Source organism: Macaca nemestrina, chromosome 11 (genome assembly GCF_043159975.1).
Source record: "Macaca nemestrina isolate mMacNem1 chromosome 11, mMacNem.hap1, whole genome shotgun sequence".
NCBI lineage: Eukaryota > Metazoa > Chordata > Mammalia > Primates > Cercopithecidae > Macaca > Macaca nemestrina.
Genome location: NC_092135.1, coordinates 130,607,463 through 130,625,524, shown reverse-complemented (window position 1 = coordinate 130,625,524; position 18,062 = coordinate 130,607,463). Strand labels below are relative to the sequence as shown.

Here is an 18,062-nt window from a genome sequence, read left to right as displayed (position 1 = left end):
CTGGCTTAGGGACTTTCATGGTGCTGCACGTAAGATGTCTACTGGGCTGTGATCTCATCCAAAGGCCCTACTGGGGCAGAGGATCCACTTCCACCTTCGCTCACGTGGCTGATGGCAGGAGGCCTTATTTCCTTGCCGTGTGGGCCTCTCCATAGGGCTCCTCAACGTGCCAGCTGGCTTCCCCAAAGTGAGAGATCCAACTGCTGTGAGAATGAGGGTGAATGAGCCAGAAAGAGGCCCTAGTGTCTTTCCTAACTGAATCTGGGAAGTGAGGTACCATCACTTCTGCCTCATTCTGTTGGTTACCCAGACCCACCCTGGTACAGAGTGAGGGGACTGCACAAGAGTGTGAATACTGGGTATCACCGGGGCCATCTTGGAGGTGGGCTGCCATACAAACAGACCCTTGTCTCCCAATTCCTGCAGTATTGGCCTTTGGCCCTCAGGATAGGATTGAATGGAGGCTGTCTTTGGGATAGGGTTGCTAGATTTAGCAAATAAAAATACAGGACAAATTTCAGAGAAACAACGAATGATTTTTTTAGAATATGCCCCAAATAATGCATGACAACCCTACTTTGGGGAGGAGTAGATGCTGGGGGGCAGGGGCCCTTTGGGGAGAGGTGCTGCATTCCGGTCCTCTAGGATTGTGTGTGCAACCTCAGGTTGACCCCAAGTCTTTGTGGATGTCAATCCTGACCTTTCCACTCCAGTCCTCAACTTCCCAAAGGGACCTAGGCAGAGTGGTCAAGGCAGAAAGAGCTAGGAAAGGAGACTCTGGGGTCTGGAGGGAGGGAGGTGTCCTCAACCTCAGTCCCAGGTGAGGCCTCAGAAGCCTGAGGTTGAAGGGTAGGTGGGAAGAGGGAGGCTGGAGGAGCCAGGGAGTGAAGGCGCAGATTCCTGCCTGCTCTACCCCACACCTTGCGAGAGGAGGAGCAGAGAAGGGGCCCTATCTGTCTCACCCCTATCAGAGTTCTCCCTGTGAGGCCACCCTGAGTGGCCTCCTCCCTGGCCCCTGAGCCAGCCTCCTACTTCCCCACAGATCGTCCTGCCCACCTGCTGTAGCCGGTGTCCACCCTCAGACCATCTCAGGTGGCCCTGTCTTGATTTCAGGGGAGCCATTGAGCATTGAGGAGTGGCTGCTCCCTTCCTTCCTTGGACTCTTCCCCAGTCTGAGGGGCGTGAGCCTCAGGGCTATGAGTGGGTCTCATTAGGGACCATGGCTCCTCTCTCAGACCCTGCTGTCTCCTGGCTCCCCCACAGGCCCACCCTAGATGAAGCGCTTGTCCTGCACGTCGTAGGAGTAGGGGTCCCCGGGAAAAGGCTGGGGCGGTGGCTGGTTGTAAACGCCCTGCAGGAAGATCCAGGCTGTGCCCACCACCATAACAGGCGTCACCACAAACAGGCAGAGGCGGTCCACTGTGCGGGCCACTCGGTTCCAGCTGTCTTTCTCCTGTGGGTAGGGGCAGAGAGAGTGGGGTGAGAAGGGCCTCAGGCCACAGAGCCCCACCCCCAAGCTGAGGCCCAGCCATGGAGGCAGAGGCCCGGCTCAGTGTGCCTGCAGAGGCTGCCTCTGGCTTGCAGGATACTGCCGGCTTGTCCCCAGCAAGGTCCCAGGCGCCTCTGGCCACAGGCAGGGCTGATCACTCTGTTGAGGAGGCAGAGAACAGACCATAGCCTCCCTCTCTGCTGTAGCACAGGGTTCTGGGGCTAGAGAGGAACTGAGGCCCAGGGGTCTCTCCTAGGGGCTAAGGAAGGTGGATAGACCCCTCTCCTCTTTCTCCCCAATCCAGCAAGTCAGGGCTGCTGCCAGCCCATATGTGAACTGGGAAAAGATGCCTTTTCTCAAGAGAGAATTTTTAGAAGTTGTACAATGTTGAATAACCGTATATGGCTACCTTTAAAACATCTGGTTCTGTCTGGAGTATCAGGCTTGAAACTGAGTAGGGACAGAAAATGATTGGCAGCTGGGAGAAAGAAGGGACCCTAAGGGGTGCTCAGAGTGTGGCCTGGACAGGGTGGAGCTGTATGCCTCTGTGTGTGTGCCTGGCCCCAGTGCTGCTATAGGGTGCCAGGCAGGAGTTCCCTCTCCCTGGGAGGGGCCTGGAATCTGTATCACCTTAACTCCCTCATCTAAGTTGGTGTGTGTCTCTAAGGGGAACCCTGCCCTCTTAAGATAGAATACACTTAATCAGTGCCCTACTTGAACACCTGTACATGGCAATCCTGTGGTCCCTTACCTCATTGTAATTGTTCTGGTCCCTCATGTGGTTAATAATGAAGTTTGCCCCATCCACAGCTGGCTTCAGCTCATTGAAGAGTTCCTGCTGGGCCTGCTCAGAGCTTGCTGGGGGCCGGCCTATGGACAAGGGGCCAGAGTGGGTGTGAGGCCTGCCCCCACCTCCCACAGATGGGCTGAAAACCAAGACCAGCAGGAACCCACGTGCAGTGGTGAGGCGCCTGGCCAGCCCGTGCCGCTCTGACTGCTTCTCAAACATGAGGTCGCTGCGGGACTTGAGCAAGAAGTACTCCTCAGCCTTGGAGATGTATCCCAGGGAGCTGCTCCTCCGCACCAGGGCCCCAGGGCTGGGTCCATCCTCTGCTGGGCGGGACATGTGCAGGAGCTCTGGCAGGGTCTCCAGGAAGAGCTGGGGCCGTGTCAAGGGGCCACAAGAAAGGCGTTTTGTTGTTGTTGTTTTGTTTTGTTTTGTTTTGTTTTGAGATGGAGTCTCACTGTCGCCAGGCTGGAGTGCAGTGGCGTGATCTCGGCTCACTGCAACTTCCACCTCCCGGGTTCAAGTGATTCCCCTGTCTCAGCCTCCCAAGTAGTTGGGACTACAGGCACATGCCACCATGCCTAGCTAATTTTTGTATTTTTAGCAGAGATGGGGTTTCACCATGTTGGCCAGGATGGTCTTGCTCTCTTGACCTCGTGATCCGCCCAACTCGGCCTCCCAAAGTGCTGGAATTACAGGCGTGAGGCACTGCGCCTAGCCAAGAAAGGCCATTTTACAAGCATGGGGTGACCTTTATACGTCCTAACATACGTGACTTCATTCCTGGCTGCCACAAAGTGCTCGCCCATCTGACTCTGTCATTGATTCCCTGATCTCCTACTGATGCATATGTAGGTTGCTTCCGGCTCTCGAGACCACATCACCCATGGTGCGGAGGAGAACCCATTCACTAAAAATGATTAATTAAAGACCAAAAACTAAGGTAAATGCTCCAAATGCTACAGTCTCCCCCATCAAATGCTGAAAAGAAAAGAGTTGCTAAGGCCGGTCATGGTGGCTCACGCCTATACTCCCAACTGTTTGGAAAGCCAAGGCAGGTGGATCACTTGAGGTCAGGAGTTCGAGACCAGCCTGGCCAACATGGCAAAACCCCATCTCTACTAAAAATGCAAAAATTAGCTGGGCATGGTGGCAGGTGCCTGTAATCCCAGCTACTCAGGAGGGTGAGGCATGAGAATCATTTGAACCTGGGAGGCAGAGGTTGCAGTGAGCTGAGATCGAACCATGGTACTCCAGCCTGGGCGACAGAGGGAGACTCCATCTCAAAAAAAAAAAAAAAAAAAAAAGAGTTGCTAAACTGACTTCAGCTGTCCCAGAACAGCCAGCCAGCCCTGCAGTAGCCGAGAGGCAAGGGCATCCCTCTCCCGGCACCCTGCCCACTCAGTCCTCCCCTTCTTCCTTCTGAGTTGCAGCATACAGTGGAATGAACACATTAAGTATACAGCTAGATGAATTTTTACAGATGCATTCCACTGGGTAAATCCCCAGTGATGAGATAGTGAGCATGATCCCCAAAAATCTACCTCATACCTGCCCCCGCTCAGTTCCCTCCCAGCCCCAGAGATAGCCACCATTCTGACTTCTATCACCAAACATTGATTTGGCCTGTTCTTGAACTTCTTACAAAGTGAGGCCTGCAGCATGTGCCGCTGCGTCTGGTTTCTTTCACGGATCAATCTGCCAGGAGGTTCACGCATGCAGGGGTGCAGTAGCCGCGGTGCTTCTGCACTGCTGAGCAGCACTCCTGTGGGAGTATGTGTCCAGTGTCTTTATCCATTCTACAGATGGCCTTTGGACAACTTCCAGATTTTTTTTTGTTTTGGAGACAGAGTTTCGCTCTTGTGGCCCAGGCTGGAGTGCAGTGGTGGGATCTTGGCTCACTGCAACCTCCACCTCCCAGGTTCAAGCAATTCTCGTACCTCAGCCCCCCGAGTAGCTGGGATTACAAACACATGCTATCATGCCTGGCTAATTTTTGTATTTTTAGTAGAGATGGGGTTTCACCATGTTGGCCAGGGTGGTCTCAAACTCCTGACCTCAGGTGATCCACCCGCCTCAGCCTCCCAAAGTGCTGGGATTACAGGTGTGAGCTACCACGGCCGGCCCCTGCTTTTTTTTTTTTTTTTTTTTTTTTAGAGATGGGGTCTCAATCTGTTGCCCAGACTGGGGTGCAGTGATGTGATCATAGCACATTGCAACCTCCAACTCCTGGGTTCCAGGGATCCTCCCACCTCAGCCTCCTGAGTAGCTGAGACTCTAGGTGTGAACTACTGTACCTGGCTCAATCTCCAGCTTTTGGCTATTGAGAGTGCTCATTTCCTTTTTTTTTTTGAGACAAGGTCTCACTCTGTTGCCCAGGCTGGAGTGCCCTGGGGCGATTACAGCTCACTGCAACTTTGACCTCCCAGGCTCAAGTGATCCACCTCAGCCTCTTGAGTAGCTAGGACTACAAGCATGCGCCACCACACCTGGCTAATTTTTTGTTTGATTTTTTTGTAGAGATGGGAGTGTCACTATGTTGCCCAGGCTAGTCTCCAACTCCTGGGCTCAAGAGATTCTCCCGCCTCAGCCTCCCAAAATACTGGGATTACAGTGGTGAGCCATGGCGCCGGGCCAAGTACTCACCTTCTTGACCCCCTCAGACAGCACATGGGTGCTGGGTGTTCGGAAGTGGATGTTGAGCACGATGACACAGATCACCACAACCATGGTGACCAGCACCATGCCGAAGAGCAGGAACCTGTGGGCACACACTCAGCTTGGAGCCCCCAGGGCTGGGCTGGGCAAGCAGGGTGGGGCCGGGCTTGGGCATCACTCACTTGCCGATAAGGGGGATGGCCATGGATGTGGCGGGCAGCCGCTTGGAGATGAGCAGCAGGAAGACGGACTGAGCCAGGAGCACAGAAATGGCCACTGATGTCTTCTCACCACCTGGGGAAGCCAGACTTAGCTTCTTTGGGGAAACTAGGACCTTGGGGCCCTAGTCCTAGAGGGTCCTGCTGTGGCCCCTGGCACCTCTGTAGTACCATGGTGCCCTGATGAAAATCATGGGTTATGGAGCTACAGGCCCTGGGTGCAAATCTCAGCTCTGCCACTTACTAGCTGGGTGACCTTGGGCAAGTAGCCCAACCTCTCTGTGCATCAGTTTTCTCAACTGTTGAATATGGTGAGAGTGTGTTTAACACACATCGCTCTGCCTGGCACTGGGTAAGTGCTCATGAAAATCAGCTGTCACAACCCACCCATGCCACTGAACCCTTCTGGAGCGCAGATCTGTGTGCATTACTCCCTGCTCAGAAAGCACCAGGGTGTCCTCATAGCACCAGGATAACACCCCAACTCCCAGCCCCTCACTCAGACACCCCAGCCCAGTGCTGTCTTGCTCTTCCCACCTGAGCTCCTGCAAGGGCAGGACGGGGGGCTCCCCTGCTGAGGCCCCCTCAGCCCCTGCCTGGCCCGCCTCCTCATCAGCATTGCTCCTCCTGCCGAGGGTAGCCCCACCCAATCCTGCTCAAGTCCATTCCAACTCCACCTCCTCTCCACCTCCTCTAGGAGCTCTCCCAACCCCACTGCAGATGGAAGGTGCCCCCCTTCTCCCTCCTGAAGTCCCGCCAGGGGCAGGGGCTGGGTGGCCTTTGACCCTGGGACTCACTATGCCCTGCTCATAGTAAATATTCTGAACTTGTAAACCACTGCCTCCTAGAGTCAGGTGAGCATAGACAGGTTTTCTGCCTCACACCCTACTGTCCCAGAGACCCTGTTATTCACCCACTGGTTCAGTAGTTGAGGGCCTCCTGTGTGCCAGGCTCAAGGCCACATACTGGTGACCGTGAGGGACTTAGTCTCTGCTCTGACAGAGGGACAGTTTAGCAGTTCTTCTGCGAGTCCATGGGAAGTAGCATCTTGGAGATGCCCTGCCCTGTCCATTTGGGGATGTCGCCCAGAATCATACAGCCCTCCCTCTGGGTGTCCACCTGGCCCTCACACCTGGCCCAGGCAGGGAGCTCCAGGAATGGAAATCTCAGGTGGCTCCCAGGAGGAAGTGAGGGGGCAGGGCTGGGGCTGGCCCTGTTCAGGTGGGCATGGGGAGGGGGAGCAGGGAACAGGGCCTGGAGGCTCACTGTCGGCCGGTAGGTAGAAGACCAGGTTGACCATGAAGGAGATGAGCACACAGGGCACCAAGATGTTGATGATGTAGAATAGGGGCTTGCGGCGGATGATGAGGTAGAAGGTGACGTCCTGGCGGCTGGGGCTGTCCAGAGGGGCTCTGGGGTCCACGTTGACCCTGGCCGGCCGGTGCACTATCTCCCACTCCCCGTTCTCTGAGGGCGGTACATGGACACCTTAGGGTCAGGCCAGGCCAAAGGGGCTAGGCAGGGCCTGGGGACAGAATGAGGGGCTGGGCGGGGCAAGCCAGTCCAGAGACGCGGCCGGCTGGGTGTCGTTCCCTGGGGCGTCGGGATGGAAGTTTCCGTCTTCCTCTGTGACTGATTTCTTTTTTATCTTTTCGGAAAAAGTAGAAGCTGAGGCCATACAGGGCTCAAATAAGGAGTATCTTTTGGCTGAAAAGATACACGAGCCAAAAATAGGTATTGCAGATTAAAGAGACCAAGTCAAACAAATGCTCTCAGATATTGAGCCTGTCTTCCTGAGTAACAAAAAAAAAAACCTCCTGGACATTAATTGAGCCACTCCTCCTCGGCCTGGGCCTGGGGGATAACGAGCCAGTGACAGTAAAACTATCCCTGCCATGATGTGCCAGCCTGAGACAGTGAGACAGGGTCCCTTCTGATGGACGGGGTGAGCGGTAGGCCCCATGGAGAATCCGAGCCTGGGTACAGATCAGGGATGAGGATGTCAGGAGGGGTGGCAGACACCCCCCATCAGGATGACACAGCCCTCATGCCAACCACACCCCTGGGTTCACCAGGCAGAGGAAACACTAAACCCCTGTCAGCCACAGGCATCTCATGTGTGAGAAGCATGACTTCCGGGCCTGGGCAGGGGCGGGGGAGGGCACTGGCACCGTCTCTCTCTGCCTTTGGGATAGCTTTGCATTCAGGAAGTGTGAGTGTCTGTGTGCTTCTCTGTGGGCGGGCATGTGTCTGCCCCTCTGTGTCTAGCTGCGTGTGTGAGGAGCTGTGTATCGGTGTTCTAGGTATGTGTGTGTGCACGTGTGTATCTCTTGGGTGGGCAGTGCCAGTGTGTCTGTGTGTGTGTGTCTGAGGGACCTGCCCACCCACTGGTGGCTGCTCCCAGCACCTGTGAAGCCTTCAGGGTCAATGATGATCCACTCCACGGGGTAGGTGCGGTTCTCTTCGGCATCCTGCTTCAGGCTCAGGGTGATCTCTTTGGCCGTGTACTTGAGGGAACTGGGGAAGGCAATGGGCAGAGAGTGACACTCAGTCACTGGCTGGGGCCACAGAGCAGGGAAAGGTTAGTAAGGGAGGACCATTGTGGGGAGGGCAGCACTAATCCGGACAGGGCAGGGGCCTCTGTCTGGGGGTGCTTCAGTCACCTCCTTCAGCCCCTGGTAGGGTGCTTTGGGGTGAGGGATGGCTGGATAAATGGGAGCACCTGAACTTGAGGGAGCAGTTCTGCCAGTCGAAGGGGAAATAGGTGACAGAGATGGGGCAGGAGGAGCGGAAGATGGCAGGTGGCAGCCAGTACACAAAGCCGTAGTTGTAGACAAGCACGTTGCAGGAGTAGGAGATCTGGAAGGAGCCATCATTGCTGGGGAACAGGGACAAGAACCACAGTGAGCTCTGGCGACTCAGGACTGGCAGAGTTGGGGGATGCAGAGGAGGCTTAAGGAAAGGAGGCAGGGTGACAGAGAGGAGGTCAGGGAGGGCTTGGCTCAACTTGTTCTCCAGCACAATCTCTGGGAGCCACACCATGTCTGGGGGGAGGCGCAGGACACTGATGTTTCCAAATTCTTCAGCATTCCACTTCAGCCGGTTGTCTGTCCAGCCCTGGAATCCCAAAGGCATGTCAGCAGTGCACTCTGCAGCTGTCCAGGCTCCTGGCTCCCCCTACTTCCCTGAGAGAAGACTGAACAGGGTCTGAGAGCTGTGACAAAAGAGGTTTGGGGAAGGCAGGTACAGAGTGTGGATTCAGGTCTGTCATGGACAGCTGTGCAGGATGCTCACTGCACAACTAAAGGAGCATTATTTCCACTGTGAGCATAGGAGATTTGTGTTTGTATTGTGGACTTTTGACAGACAGGAGGAGAATGTTTTCTAATAAAAACCAAGATAAAGTGGCAGTTTTCCAACATGTGAATCCTAATCCACTTGAAGGTGGCACTAGGGGCTGGTGAGGGCACTAGGTGGGGGAAGGACAGTTGGGCCTGGGGCTTCTCTGTAGGGAGGCACCAACCCCTCCTGGGGGACAGTGTCCAAGGCAGATGGGATCTCCAAGTGGAAGCAGCCTGGAACCCTGCATTCCCGCTATCCCACCAGCTCTGGGAGGGGCATTATTTTTTGTTTTTGAGATGGAGTCTTGCTCTGTCACCCAGGCTGGAGTGCAGTGACACCATCACAACTCACTGCAAGCTCCGCCTCCTGGGTTCACACCATTCTCCATTCTCCTGCCTCAGCCTCCCGAGTAGCTGGAACTACCAGCGCCCACCACCACGTACAGCTAATTTTTTGTATTTTTAGTAGAGACGGGGTTTCACCGTGTTAGCCAGGATGGTCTTGATCTCCTGACCTCGTGATCTGCCCGCCTCGACCTCCCAAAGTGCTGGGATTACAGGCATGAGCCACCGCGCCCAGCTGGGAGGGGCATTCTTACGTGCTCTATCCACACATTGGTAGTGAGGGTCTCCTCAACTTCTTTCTGTAATTAGACGGTAGGGCCATCCTTCAGGGCCATATCATTCTTTTATCCACACACATTCACCCACTGTCTCTGTATTTTTTTTTTTTTTTTTTTGAATCTTGTTCAATTGCCCAGGCTGGAGTGCAGTGGCACGATCTTGGCTCACTGCAACCTGCAACCTCTGCCTCTTTGGTTCAAGGAATTCTCCTGCCTCAGCCTCCCTAGTAGCTGGGATTACAGGTGCATGCCATCACACCCAGCTAATTTTTATATTTTTAGTAGAGACAGGGTTTCACTATGTTGGCCAGGCTGGTCTCGAACTCCTGACCTCAGGTAATCCGCCCACCTTGGCCTCCCAAAGTGCTGAGATTACAGGCGTAATCCACCACGCCCAGCCTACATTCACCCACTCTCAACTGGCACCCAGGGACACCATGGCATCTGGGCCCTGATCACTCGCAGTCAGGAGTGGGCGGGCAGCTAGGGAGCAGAGAGGACCGGTGGCCTCTGAAGTGTGTCACAGATGGGTCGTGCTATGGGTGTGGATGGAGGACACCCCAGAGCTTACACTGGAGGGGCAGGACAGCAGCCTGTCAGGGCACAGAGCAGCTCCAGCACATTTCCCAGAAAGGGAGCCGCCATAGTCCAGGCCGGGGCTTCTGTTTTCCTCCATGGCTATCCTGGTCCTGGGAAGCTGTCCCTGCTCTCCCTCCCAACCCAGCAGCAGAGGGCCTCTCACCAGGGAGATGAGGTTGGAGAGCGTGAGGGCCAGGGTGACGTCCACACTCTCCTCTTTGTGTGCCACGGGCCGGAGCTCCTTGTTGTAGCCCTTCTCTTGAAACAGGTGCCGGATCAGCCGCTCCTCCTCGTTCAGCCCCCAGATGCCTGGGGAGGGTCAGGGACAAGGACTGAATGGGGCCCTGGGCAGGGGACTCAGGAGGGAAGCTGCCCTGAGGTCCTGCTGGACCATGAGGTTGGGATGAGCAGGGAGGAATCCAACCACTCCCTGGGAGTGGGGACCCCAGAAGGCAGCCCCCCAGCAGGGAGAGATGGCAGAGTGGGAGTGGGGAGTGAGAGGAGGCCATACCGTGTGGGGCCTGGGTGGGCATCTCGGGGGACCCCAGGGTGGGGAGGATGTCTACCCTTACCACACACCGCCAGGGTGGCCAGCAGCCCCAGTGTCAGCACTGGCCCCTCCATCCCATCCCTCTGACTGGGACCTGCATCTGCCCCTCCCATCTACAGGGCTGTGGAATGAGGGTGGGCGGGAGAGGGGACAGGTGTTGGGGGAGGAGGGAGTCAAAGGGAAGAGGCAGCCGGAAACACAATCTGACACCTCATGGTGGTGGGGGATGGGCCAGCCAGGGCAGGAGCCCAAGGACGTGAGGCAAAGATCCCAGGCTGGGACTCCCTGCAGCTCAGCGGCAGGGGGCGGAGCGAGGGGGACGGTGGGGGGGAGGGGGAGGGCGCTGAGCGGAGACGCTGGGCACTGGGGCCAGCGCTGGGCAGCCATGCAAGGGGGTGGGGCGACAGGCAGGCCAGCTGCTGCCACTTCTCAGGAGGCAGGAGATAGTCTCAGATGGGGACCTCACAGCCTCTCTCCAGCCTCTGTGACCCTTGCCAACTGCTTCCAGAGGCAGCCCTGCCTGGATCCCACCCCTGAGACTGAATGTCCACCCACCAGGTCCCGTCCCAAGAAAGCTCCAGAGTTGTTTCCATGTATTATAAATAACATTTATTAAAGCAGCTGTGATTCTCTGATTGTAAACCTGGGAAGACACGGAGGGCCCAGGACCCCCACCCCATCCCTCCCGCACACACCCAGCCACTATGGCAGCAACAGTTTGTGATTATGCTCCCGAGCCGCTCTCAGCTCCTGGGAGCAGTAGGTCCTCCCCAGGGGCTGGGGGCCCAGACATGGCTCAGGGTTGCCTGGCGGGGGGTACCTGAGGGTTGAGTGGGTGGTGCCCCTTCCTCTCCAGTCCAGGCCCCTGCCCTACATCCATCCAGTGTCCCTCGGGCTCCCCTTCTGCCAGGGCAGCCACGCGGAAGGCCTGCAGGGCCTGCACCAGCAGTCGGGGGAGGCTGCGAGCCAGTGTGGCCGGCTCCAGGCCCACCAGGCCACTGAAGGCCACATGCCGACCCCCCAAGCCTGCCCGCACCCAGGCTCTGAAGAGCCCGGTCAGTGTCTTGGAGCCCAGATCTGCCAGGACCTACAGAGGGAGGAGTGGGGATCAGGGGCCCTGAGTTGGAATCCCAGAGGTCACCCCCTCTGCCCCGGGCCCCAGAAACTCTCACCTAGACCCATGCTCCTTCCTTTCTCCCCCAAACCCTGCTCATTTCCCGCTCCTGTGGACACCCCCACCCACCCCTCTACTCACTCTCCCCACCACCATCCCCAGTGGCCTGGCTTACACTCCGCGGGCCCTACTCCCTCTACCTACCCCCAGAGCAGGGGCAGAGGCGACCCCAGGCTCCTGGGAGGGCATCGGGGCTGAGCTCTCTGCACCTTCCCTGGGCTAGGTCTCAGCCTTCCCAGGCCACCGTGAAGGAGTCTGGAAGCCTGGGGGCCTACCTCATGAAAGTTCATGGCCAGGTGCTCCGAGGGGACCTGCAGGATCCAGGCATGGGCCCCCTGCAGGGCAGCCAACTTCTGTCGCAGGGGCTCCAGCCCAGGGCAGCCTGGAGGAAGAGGAGAGGCCCCGGGAATGATGAACGGATGCGGTATGGAACTGGAGGTGGCACTCCCACCAGCACTTCAGGACGGCCTCCCAGGGGACACACTTAGCCTCTTATGATATAGATGGGGAAACTGAGGCTCGGGGAAGTTAAGCAGTAACACCAGGCAAAGCATCTCTGTTTGACACTGATGAGAGCTAAAACCACAAGTCCTCCAAAAGAGTCTTACGCTCTGTGGCGGGGAGGGGAGAGTGAGTTCACTCTGTTGCCCCACCGGGTAAGTGCTTCCCGGAGCTGCCTAAAAGCGCTTCCGACCTCATCCAGGCCCTCGACCTATCCCCTCCCGAAGGTCGGCAGAGGGCGTCATTACCATTGGCTTCTCCGCGCGGCTCCGGCCTCCACTTCGGGAATCGAGTGCCTGCAGCCCGCGATCCTGGGGAGGCACAGGGTTAGGGGACCTCCTCGGCCGGAGAAAGTGGCTCCGCCGCGCGGGTGGGGCCGGGCCAGGGCTGGGCTGGGCTGGAGGGCGCGGGGTACCTGAGTGCAGCCGCAGCTCGCGGGCAGGGTGCCGGGGAGAGTCCTGGAGCGCTGGAGCGGGGCGAGCCAGGGCGGGGGCCAGGCGCCGCAGTCCCGGGCGCGGGCCGAGCAGCTCCTGGGCGTTCCGCAGCAGGCCCAGCAGCGTGTGCGCCAGCGAGCGCAGCTCTGCAGACCGTACAGGAGTCGGAGCGGCGGTCAGAGGCTGGCCAGGCCCCTTTCCCTCCGCCCCCCTTCCCGGTCCCGGTGAACAGAACTGACCGCATCGCCGCCGGCGCTGCAGGCACTGCTGGTGCGCCAAGCGCGCACAGGCGCCCTGGGACCCCGGGCACAAGCGGGCATAGAAGGCGCAGAGCCGGGCGGTGTCTGCCTGCAGTTCCTGGGGGGGTTCCCAGGCCAGAAGCTCCCTGCAGCTGGGCTCGCGGCTGGAGGAGGCTGCTGCGGGCGGGACAGTGGTCGGCTCACCCTCTGTTTGGGGCCCTAGCTCCCACACTCCTTCCCCGGAGGGAGACAGGCTTTGCCGAGGCAGAAGGGAGCTGGGAATGGGCACGGGCCGGGTGGAAATGGGCTTGTCCCACGGTTGTCCGTTGGGACACTGGGGACGGGGCATTGGAAAGAGAGTGCTCACAGCTCATCTGCTCCTGGAGCCAGTCCTTGAACACGGCCACGCGGGTGTAGACTCCAGGCTTCCCTGGCTCCCCGCAGCCGTCCCCCCAGGAGGTGACTCCGAACAGGACTTCTCTAGGGCGGGGGCCAGGCTCAGAACAGGTCAGGGGGCCTCCCGAGTCACCCTGCGGGGCCAAGAGAGAGGACGCTGCCTTCACCTGCCCCCTGTGACGCCCGCCTTACGCCTGGCAGGCGTGAGCTTGCCACTTGTATCCATTTTAGCGATGAGGACAGAGAGGCTCAGAGAAGTCGAGTGACAGCCAGTTGTGGAAGGAAAGGAGGCCGTCGTGGCCCTGGGGAGGCTCAGCCGGCCTTTTCTCATCAGACTAGGTTCATACCTGGCACGAGTCAACGCCCCCCGCCAGGTACCCGGCGCAGAGCATGGTGCTGGGGCGCAGTCCGGGCCCCAGGGCCCTTCGGCAGGTGTCGGCGCTGAGCAGGGGAACACGGGCCTCTCTCACTGCCTCAGCCTCAGGCCCGTCTGCAGGGAAGGGGTGGAAGGCTCAGGTTTGGAGGGCAAGAGCTCTGCCTTGAGTGTCCCCTTCCCACCACCCCCCTTGATTCCTCCCCCTTTGAAAGAGCAGGCAGCATTTTTCCAAGGCAACCCGGCCTCCCCACACTCTATTACCTCGGACCTCCAATTCTTCCCACCACGCGCCGGCTCACCCACGCCCAGTACCTTCGAAGAGGGCCCCCCAGCCCGCGATGGCGCAGGCGGTGCCGGCAGGGGGCTCCTGGGGCTCCTGGGGCAGGCACACGGGGCGCGCCGGCCCCCCCGGGCTCACCGGCGTCCACAGCTGCACCAGGGCCAGGTCGTTGTGGAAGGTCTGCGGGTCAAACTGAGGAGGGGGAGGCGGAGCAGGGTCAAGGAGGCGCGAGTGGGGGTGCGGTTCCCAGCCTTGGGGGCCTGGAGACTGCCTTCTTACCTTGGGGTGGGGCAGGATGCGGTTCACTGGCACCTCCTCCGCTTGCTCCCCCCGGGGCCCCTCGGCCAGCGTCACAGTCCACAGAAGCTCATTCGGGGCGCTGCGGGACGAGCGGTGGCTGAGACGCAGTAAGGACAGGGGCACACGCAGCAGGCCCCTCGGAGACCCTACCCCTCCGCCCGCACGCAGGGCTTTCTCTACTTGGGGGCAGGGAGGGCGGGCCGGGGAGGGGTCCTGTCCCAGAGGGGCGAACGCGCCCGTCAGTGCCACCCCCTCCGGGCTGGCATCCTGGCGGGGCGCGCTCTGCCCCTTGAGACAGGGCAGCCTGGGGCCGGCAGCCGCCAGGGGGCAGCAGAGACCACCTTTCCCGCGCGTCGCCCGCCGGACAACCCGGCAGGTGCGGGGCCCAGCGCTGGGGACCCCGGCTGGGCAGGGCCTGGGGGCCCTACTTACCCCACAAAGCAGTGCGCTGCCGTGAGCACCCAGGACGCCGCTACCAGGACGCCGCCGCACAGAGGTTGCCCGCCGAGCTGCAGCCTCACCAGCCAGGGCCAGGCCCCGGGCGGCGCCGCGCTGCCCCCGACGATGCGGCCGTGGGCCCGCGTCACGTTGGCAGTGCTCGGGCGCCTCTCGCCGCACCGCCCTAGAAAGGGGCAAGGTGTGTCACGAGAGACATGTTCTGGCCATCCTCGCCTTCGAGGCCCACCGGGCTCTCAGGCCTGCCCTCTCCAGCCTTTCCAGCCTCACCTGGCTCAGGTGGGTCCTGGAGGGGAGCTTGAAGCCTGGGGCGCCCAGATCCTGCGGAGAAACAGGGCTTTGAGTCTTACTGCCGCCCTCTCGCCCGTCCTCACCCCAGGCTGGGCCGAGCCTCTTTCTCCCCGTCTCTCGGCCCTCCAGCCCACACAGGTTCTATTTCAACAACCATGAACTTCTCCTGGTCACCACAGGAGCACAGAGTGTTTCTGCCTCCCTGCCTTTGCACAGGCCATGCCCCAAGCCTAGCAAGTCCCTTCCACTTGGAGAGACGGACCTTCACAAATATCGTCTTGGTTGCGGCCCAACTCAGTCTCTGCCCCCAAGAGGGGAGTTAAGGCTGAAGGGAAGGGACAGGGGCAGCAGAATGGGCCCAGGGTAGGCAGCAAGTTCAGTGGGGTATGGGGGGCAGGGTGGGCACCTCGGCACTCGTGCGATCTGTGCTGGATCTCCATCGCCACTCGGTTTATTGCCCACTGGGCACTCCTCTGGGCTGCCTGCAACGCCTGAGTCCCCTGGGCCGACAGAACTGCTAGGACAGGGGGCACACAATCATGCGTGGTTGGGGAAGAGCCTCAGCCTTATCCTCCTGGTCCCAGCCCTGAGCCCTGCCTCAGGAGACCCACAAGCCTGGGACAAAATGAGGTGAGTGAGGCCCTGGGAAGCTGGGCCCAGCACTCAGAGCCCATGGTCCCAGGTTCTCAGCCCAAGATATCTCCCTAATTCAACTGAGTTGGACTGGAATCTTTGAAAGGTGCTTTTCCTTAACAATTTTTTTAAAGACACCACCCCAAAGATACATCACAGAACTCAGTCTTATTGACTGAAAGTAGCTGTGTTTGAGTGGCCTACCTTCGGCCAGGACAGCCAAGGGTGTGATACTGCCCCGGGCTGTTTCTCTCTGCTCCACGGGGCCTTCTCTCCATTCCTTTCGGCATGCTTGACAGCTCCCCTTCCCTCTCTCGCCACACCCCTCCTCTCCCACCTATATCTCCGTTCTTGGCCCCTTCTCGCAGCAGGGTGGGCAGAAGGGGCCAAAGGTCCTTATGAGTAGGGGTGACAAGCTCTTCTGTGCCCGTCCGCCCAGGGTCCCACTTCCTCTACGTTCTTCCCGACTCCGCGGCTCTCAGACCAGCCTGGGCTTACCTTGCAGGGTGCTGGGGGGCAGGCGCGTGTACAGTGGGTGCCCGTGAGCAAACCATGAACTTGGGAGAGGTAGCAGTAGCAGCACAGCCAGCAGCATGGTGACCAGGAGCTGGGGTGAGAGACCCCCGTCCTCTCTCCTCCTCGGAGTCCACCTTCCGGGTGCCTATCCTTTGGTGCCCGCCTTCTGCTGCCTTTCGGCCCCCAGGCACTGAATTCTTGTCCCTCAAATCATCTGACCCCGTTCTCTTACATCAAAATTACCCGCCTCCCTGGTCAGCCCTCACCTGGCCCTTAACTCCTAGGAGCCCACAGGGGAACGGGGCTGCGGGGTCTTTATAGAGGACAGCCTGGGGGAGGGGTGCATGGGAGGGTGGCCAAGACTGGGGGAGGAGTGGAGTAGTGGGCTTGACCTTCACCTTTCAAGTCTCATCATCCCAGCTCTGAGCCCCCCTTCTGTCAAAGGAGCCCTTGTTTCTGCGGCTCCATCAAAGGGGCCAAGACAGGGAAGAAGAGCTGACGGTTGGGCTGCAGGCCAGGCAGAGGGGGGCTGCTGGGTGGGGGCGGGCCCTGGCTTCAGGGCTGAGATGGGGGGGGATCCCCATCTGCCTCTACCCCCTGAGGAGCTTACAGCTATGACGGGGGCAGATACTCCTGGAGGGAGGAGGGCAGGGGGTGTCTGGGGTTTCTCAGCAGCCCCACCCCCTGAGGAAGCCCTGGAGCTCCCCACCCCTCTGCCCCTAATTGCTTGGCAGAGTCCCTCCCCAATGTGGCCATTTCTAAAGATGATCAAAGCAGCCTAATTAGCGCCGTAATTGCCGCACTGGGGGTGGTGGGGTGGGAAGGGGCAGAGGCAGGCAGCCGCAGGAGTGGTGCAGAAAGGGAGGCGGGAGATGAAAGGCCCACAGTGGCCCAGTTCCGGGAGGACAGGCCCTAGCAGCTTCTGACGCTCTCCCAGACCTCCTGGCCCTGCACGGTGCCCGCTCCGCCTGTCCGACATTGTTCCGTGACCCTGATCTGGCAGTGGAGATTCTTCTGGAGTCCTCTGGAGTCTCATGGGCAGGATCACGCAGCTCTTCTGGGATCGAGTTACCACCTGGGGTAGGGTAGTACCCGTCTGCGCTGCCCAGGCACCCCAATTCATGTGAGGTGAACTGGTGAGAATATTCATCAGCAAATGCTATGACCCAGGGCTCTTTCCGCCTGGAGAGCCAGCTGTTCCACAGTCACCAGCACACCATGCTAAGGACCCCTTTCCCCAGTTACCACTGCACCTCACCGTGACAATACCTCTGCTTTGGGAATGCCCTGAAAATACTGTCTGCGGATGATTCTGGTGAGTGAATTTGGTGATGTTGGAAAGGACTCTGTTCACCAGAGTATCTATCCATCTATCCATCTTTTTATCAATGACCTCCAAAATCTTGGCAGACAGGGCATCAGCTCAACACAGCTTGAATTTTAGCATACACGGAGAAAGAGTCCAAAGGAAGATCGCCTATGGTTCCCAGTAAGAGCCATCAAGGCAGGGGACCCAGGAACAGAGAAGGTGGTTGGGAAATCCTCACAGGCCTCTGGATGGAGAGGCCACAGCTTTGACAGAGCTTCTGCCCTGCAGGTTACCGCATCCAAGCTGAGGGGATAAGCAGATGGAGCCAGCCCCGCAGGCAGCTCTATGGACACTTCCCCTGGGGAATCCCTCCAGGAAGGTATGTCCTGCCCATTCTTGCCGAGTCATGCAGGCCAGGCCACAGCAAGCCCACACAGAGTCCCTGGGCCTCCCTCCTGCCTCTGGTCTTCAGGTGGGAGGCAGGGTGAGAATCCAGCCACTGCCAAAGAAAACGGAGGGACATTTCGGCGTGGACCGTACTGCTCAACCCCGTTCTGCTGTTCTCTGGTTCCTGTGCCCACAGCTGGGTCCCGAGCCCTCTCCTCTCTTCTGTATGGATCCACCCCCAAGTCTGGCTCAATTTTGTCCACTCCCACAGGTCACCTCTTAGAAAGCACATCAAAATCCCACCTCATAAAATTACTTTGTTTATTATTAAGTGTGCACTCACTCCCTGTCTGCTTCCTCCATTGGAATGTGATGGAGAGACTTCCAGGCCTCTATCCCGCAGTCTTGTTCTCTGTAACACAACCCTCTTCTATTTTCTTTATTTTTTTGTCTTTACATTTGAGGCAAGGTCTCACTCTGTCACCCAGGCTGGAGTGCAGTGGCACAAATCACGGCTCACTGCAG

The 18,062-nt window shown here is 58.8% G+C and overlaps 2 protein-coding genes and 1 long non-coding RNA gene across 5 annotated transcripts; 1 reads left to right on the top strand and 2 right to left on the bottom strand.

Moving 5' to 3' along the window:
* Positions 1-1,270: 1,270 nt before the first annotated feature.
* On the bottom strand, positions 1,271-10,475 carry LOC105473913 (cholinergic receptor nicotinic delta subunit). Of its 2 annotated transcripts, XM_011728114.2 has the most exons (12): positions 10,268-10,475; positions 9,859-10,004; positions 9,093-9,137; positions 8,160-8,269; positions 7,875-8,030; positions 7,560-7,669; positions 6,419-6,619; positions 5,117-5,228; positions 4,923-5,037; positions 2,444-2,648; positions 2,241-2,359; positions 1,271-1,453 (listed from the first exon to the last, which is right to left on the bottom strand). In XM_011728114.2, exons 1-12 carry the CDS (start codon positions 10,356-10,358, stop codon positions 1,271-1,273), a joined length of 1,593 nt encoding a protein of 530 aa, XP_011726416.2. In that variant the 5' UTR covers positions 10,359-10,475. The 2 variants fall into 2 exon arrangements, with proteins under 2 accessions (XP_011726416.2, XP_070929657.1); XM_071073556.1 differs by lacking the exon at positions 9,093-9,137.
* A 356-nt stretch (positions 10,476-10,831) lies between these two features.
* On the bottom strand, positions 10,832-15,931 carry LOC105473914 (serine protease 56). 2 transcript variants are annotated; one of them, XM_071073555.1, is made up of 13 exons: positions 15,824-15,931; positions 15,099-15,206; positions 14,672-14,722; positions 14,378-14,567; positions 13,925-14,024; positions 13,678-13,837; positions 13,337-13,479; positions 12,961-13,123; positions 12,594-12,770; positions 12,336-12,500; positions 12,169-12,231; positions 11,695-11,801; positions 10,832-11,332 (listed from the first exon to the last, which is right to left on the bottom strand). In XM_071073555.1, exons 1-13 carry the CDS (start codon positions 15,918-15,920, stop codon positions 11,042-11,044), a joined length of 1,815 nt encoding a protein of 604 aa, XP_070929656.1. In that variant the 5' UTR covers positions 15,921-15,931; the 3' UTR covers positions 10,832-11,041. The 2 variants fall into 2 exon arrangements, with proteins under 2 accessions (XP_070929656.1, XP_011726417.2); XM_011728115.2 differs by having other exon boundaries at positions 12,594-12,767.
* On the top strand, positions 15,820-17,813 carry LOC139357247 (uncharacterized). Its single transcript, XR_011610139.1, has 3 exons — positions 15,820-15,937; positions 16,779-17,156; positions 17,439-17,813. It is a non-coding gene; the product is annotated as an uncharacterized lncRNA (long non-coding RNA).
* The last annotated feature ends 249 nt before the right edge of the window (positions 17,814-18,062 follow it).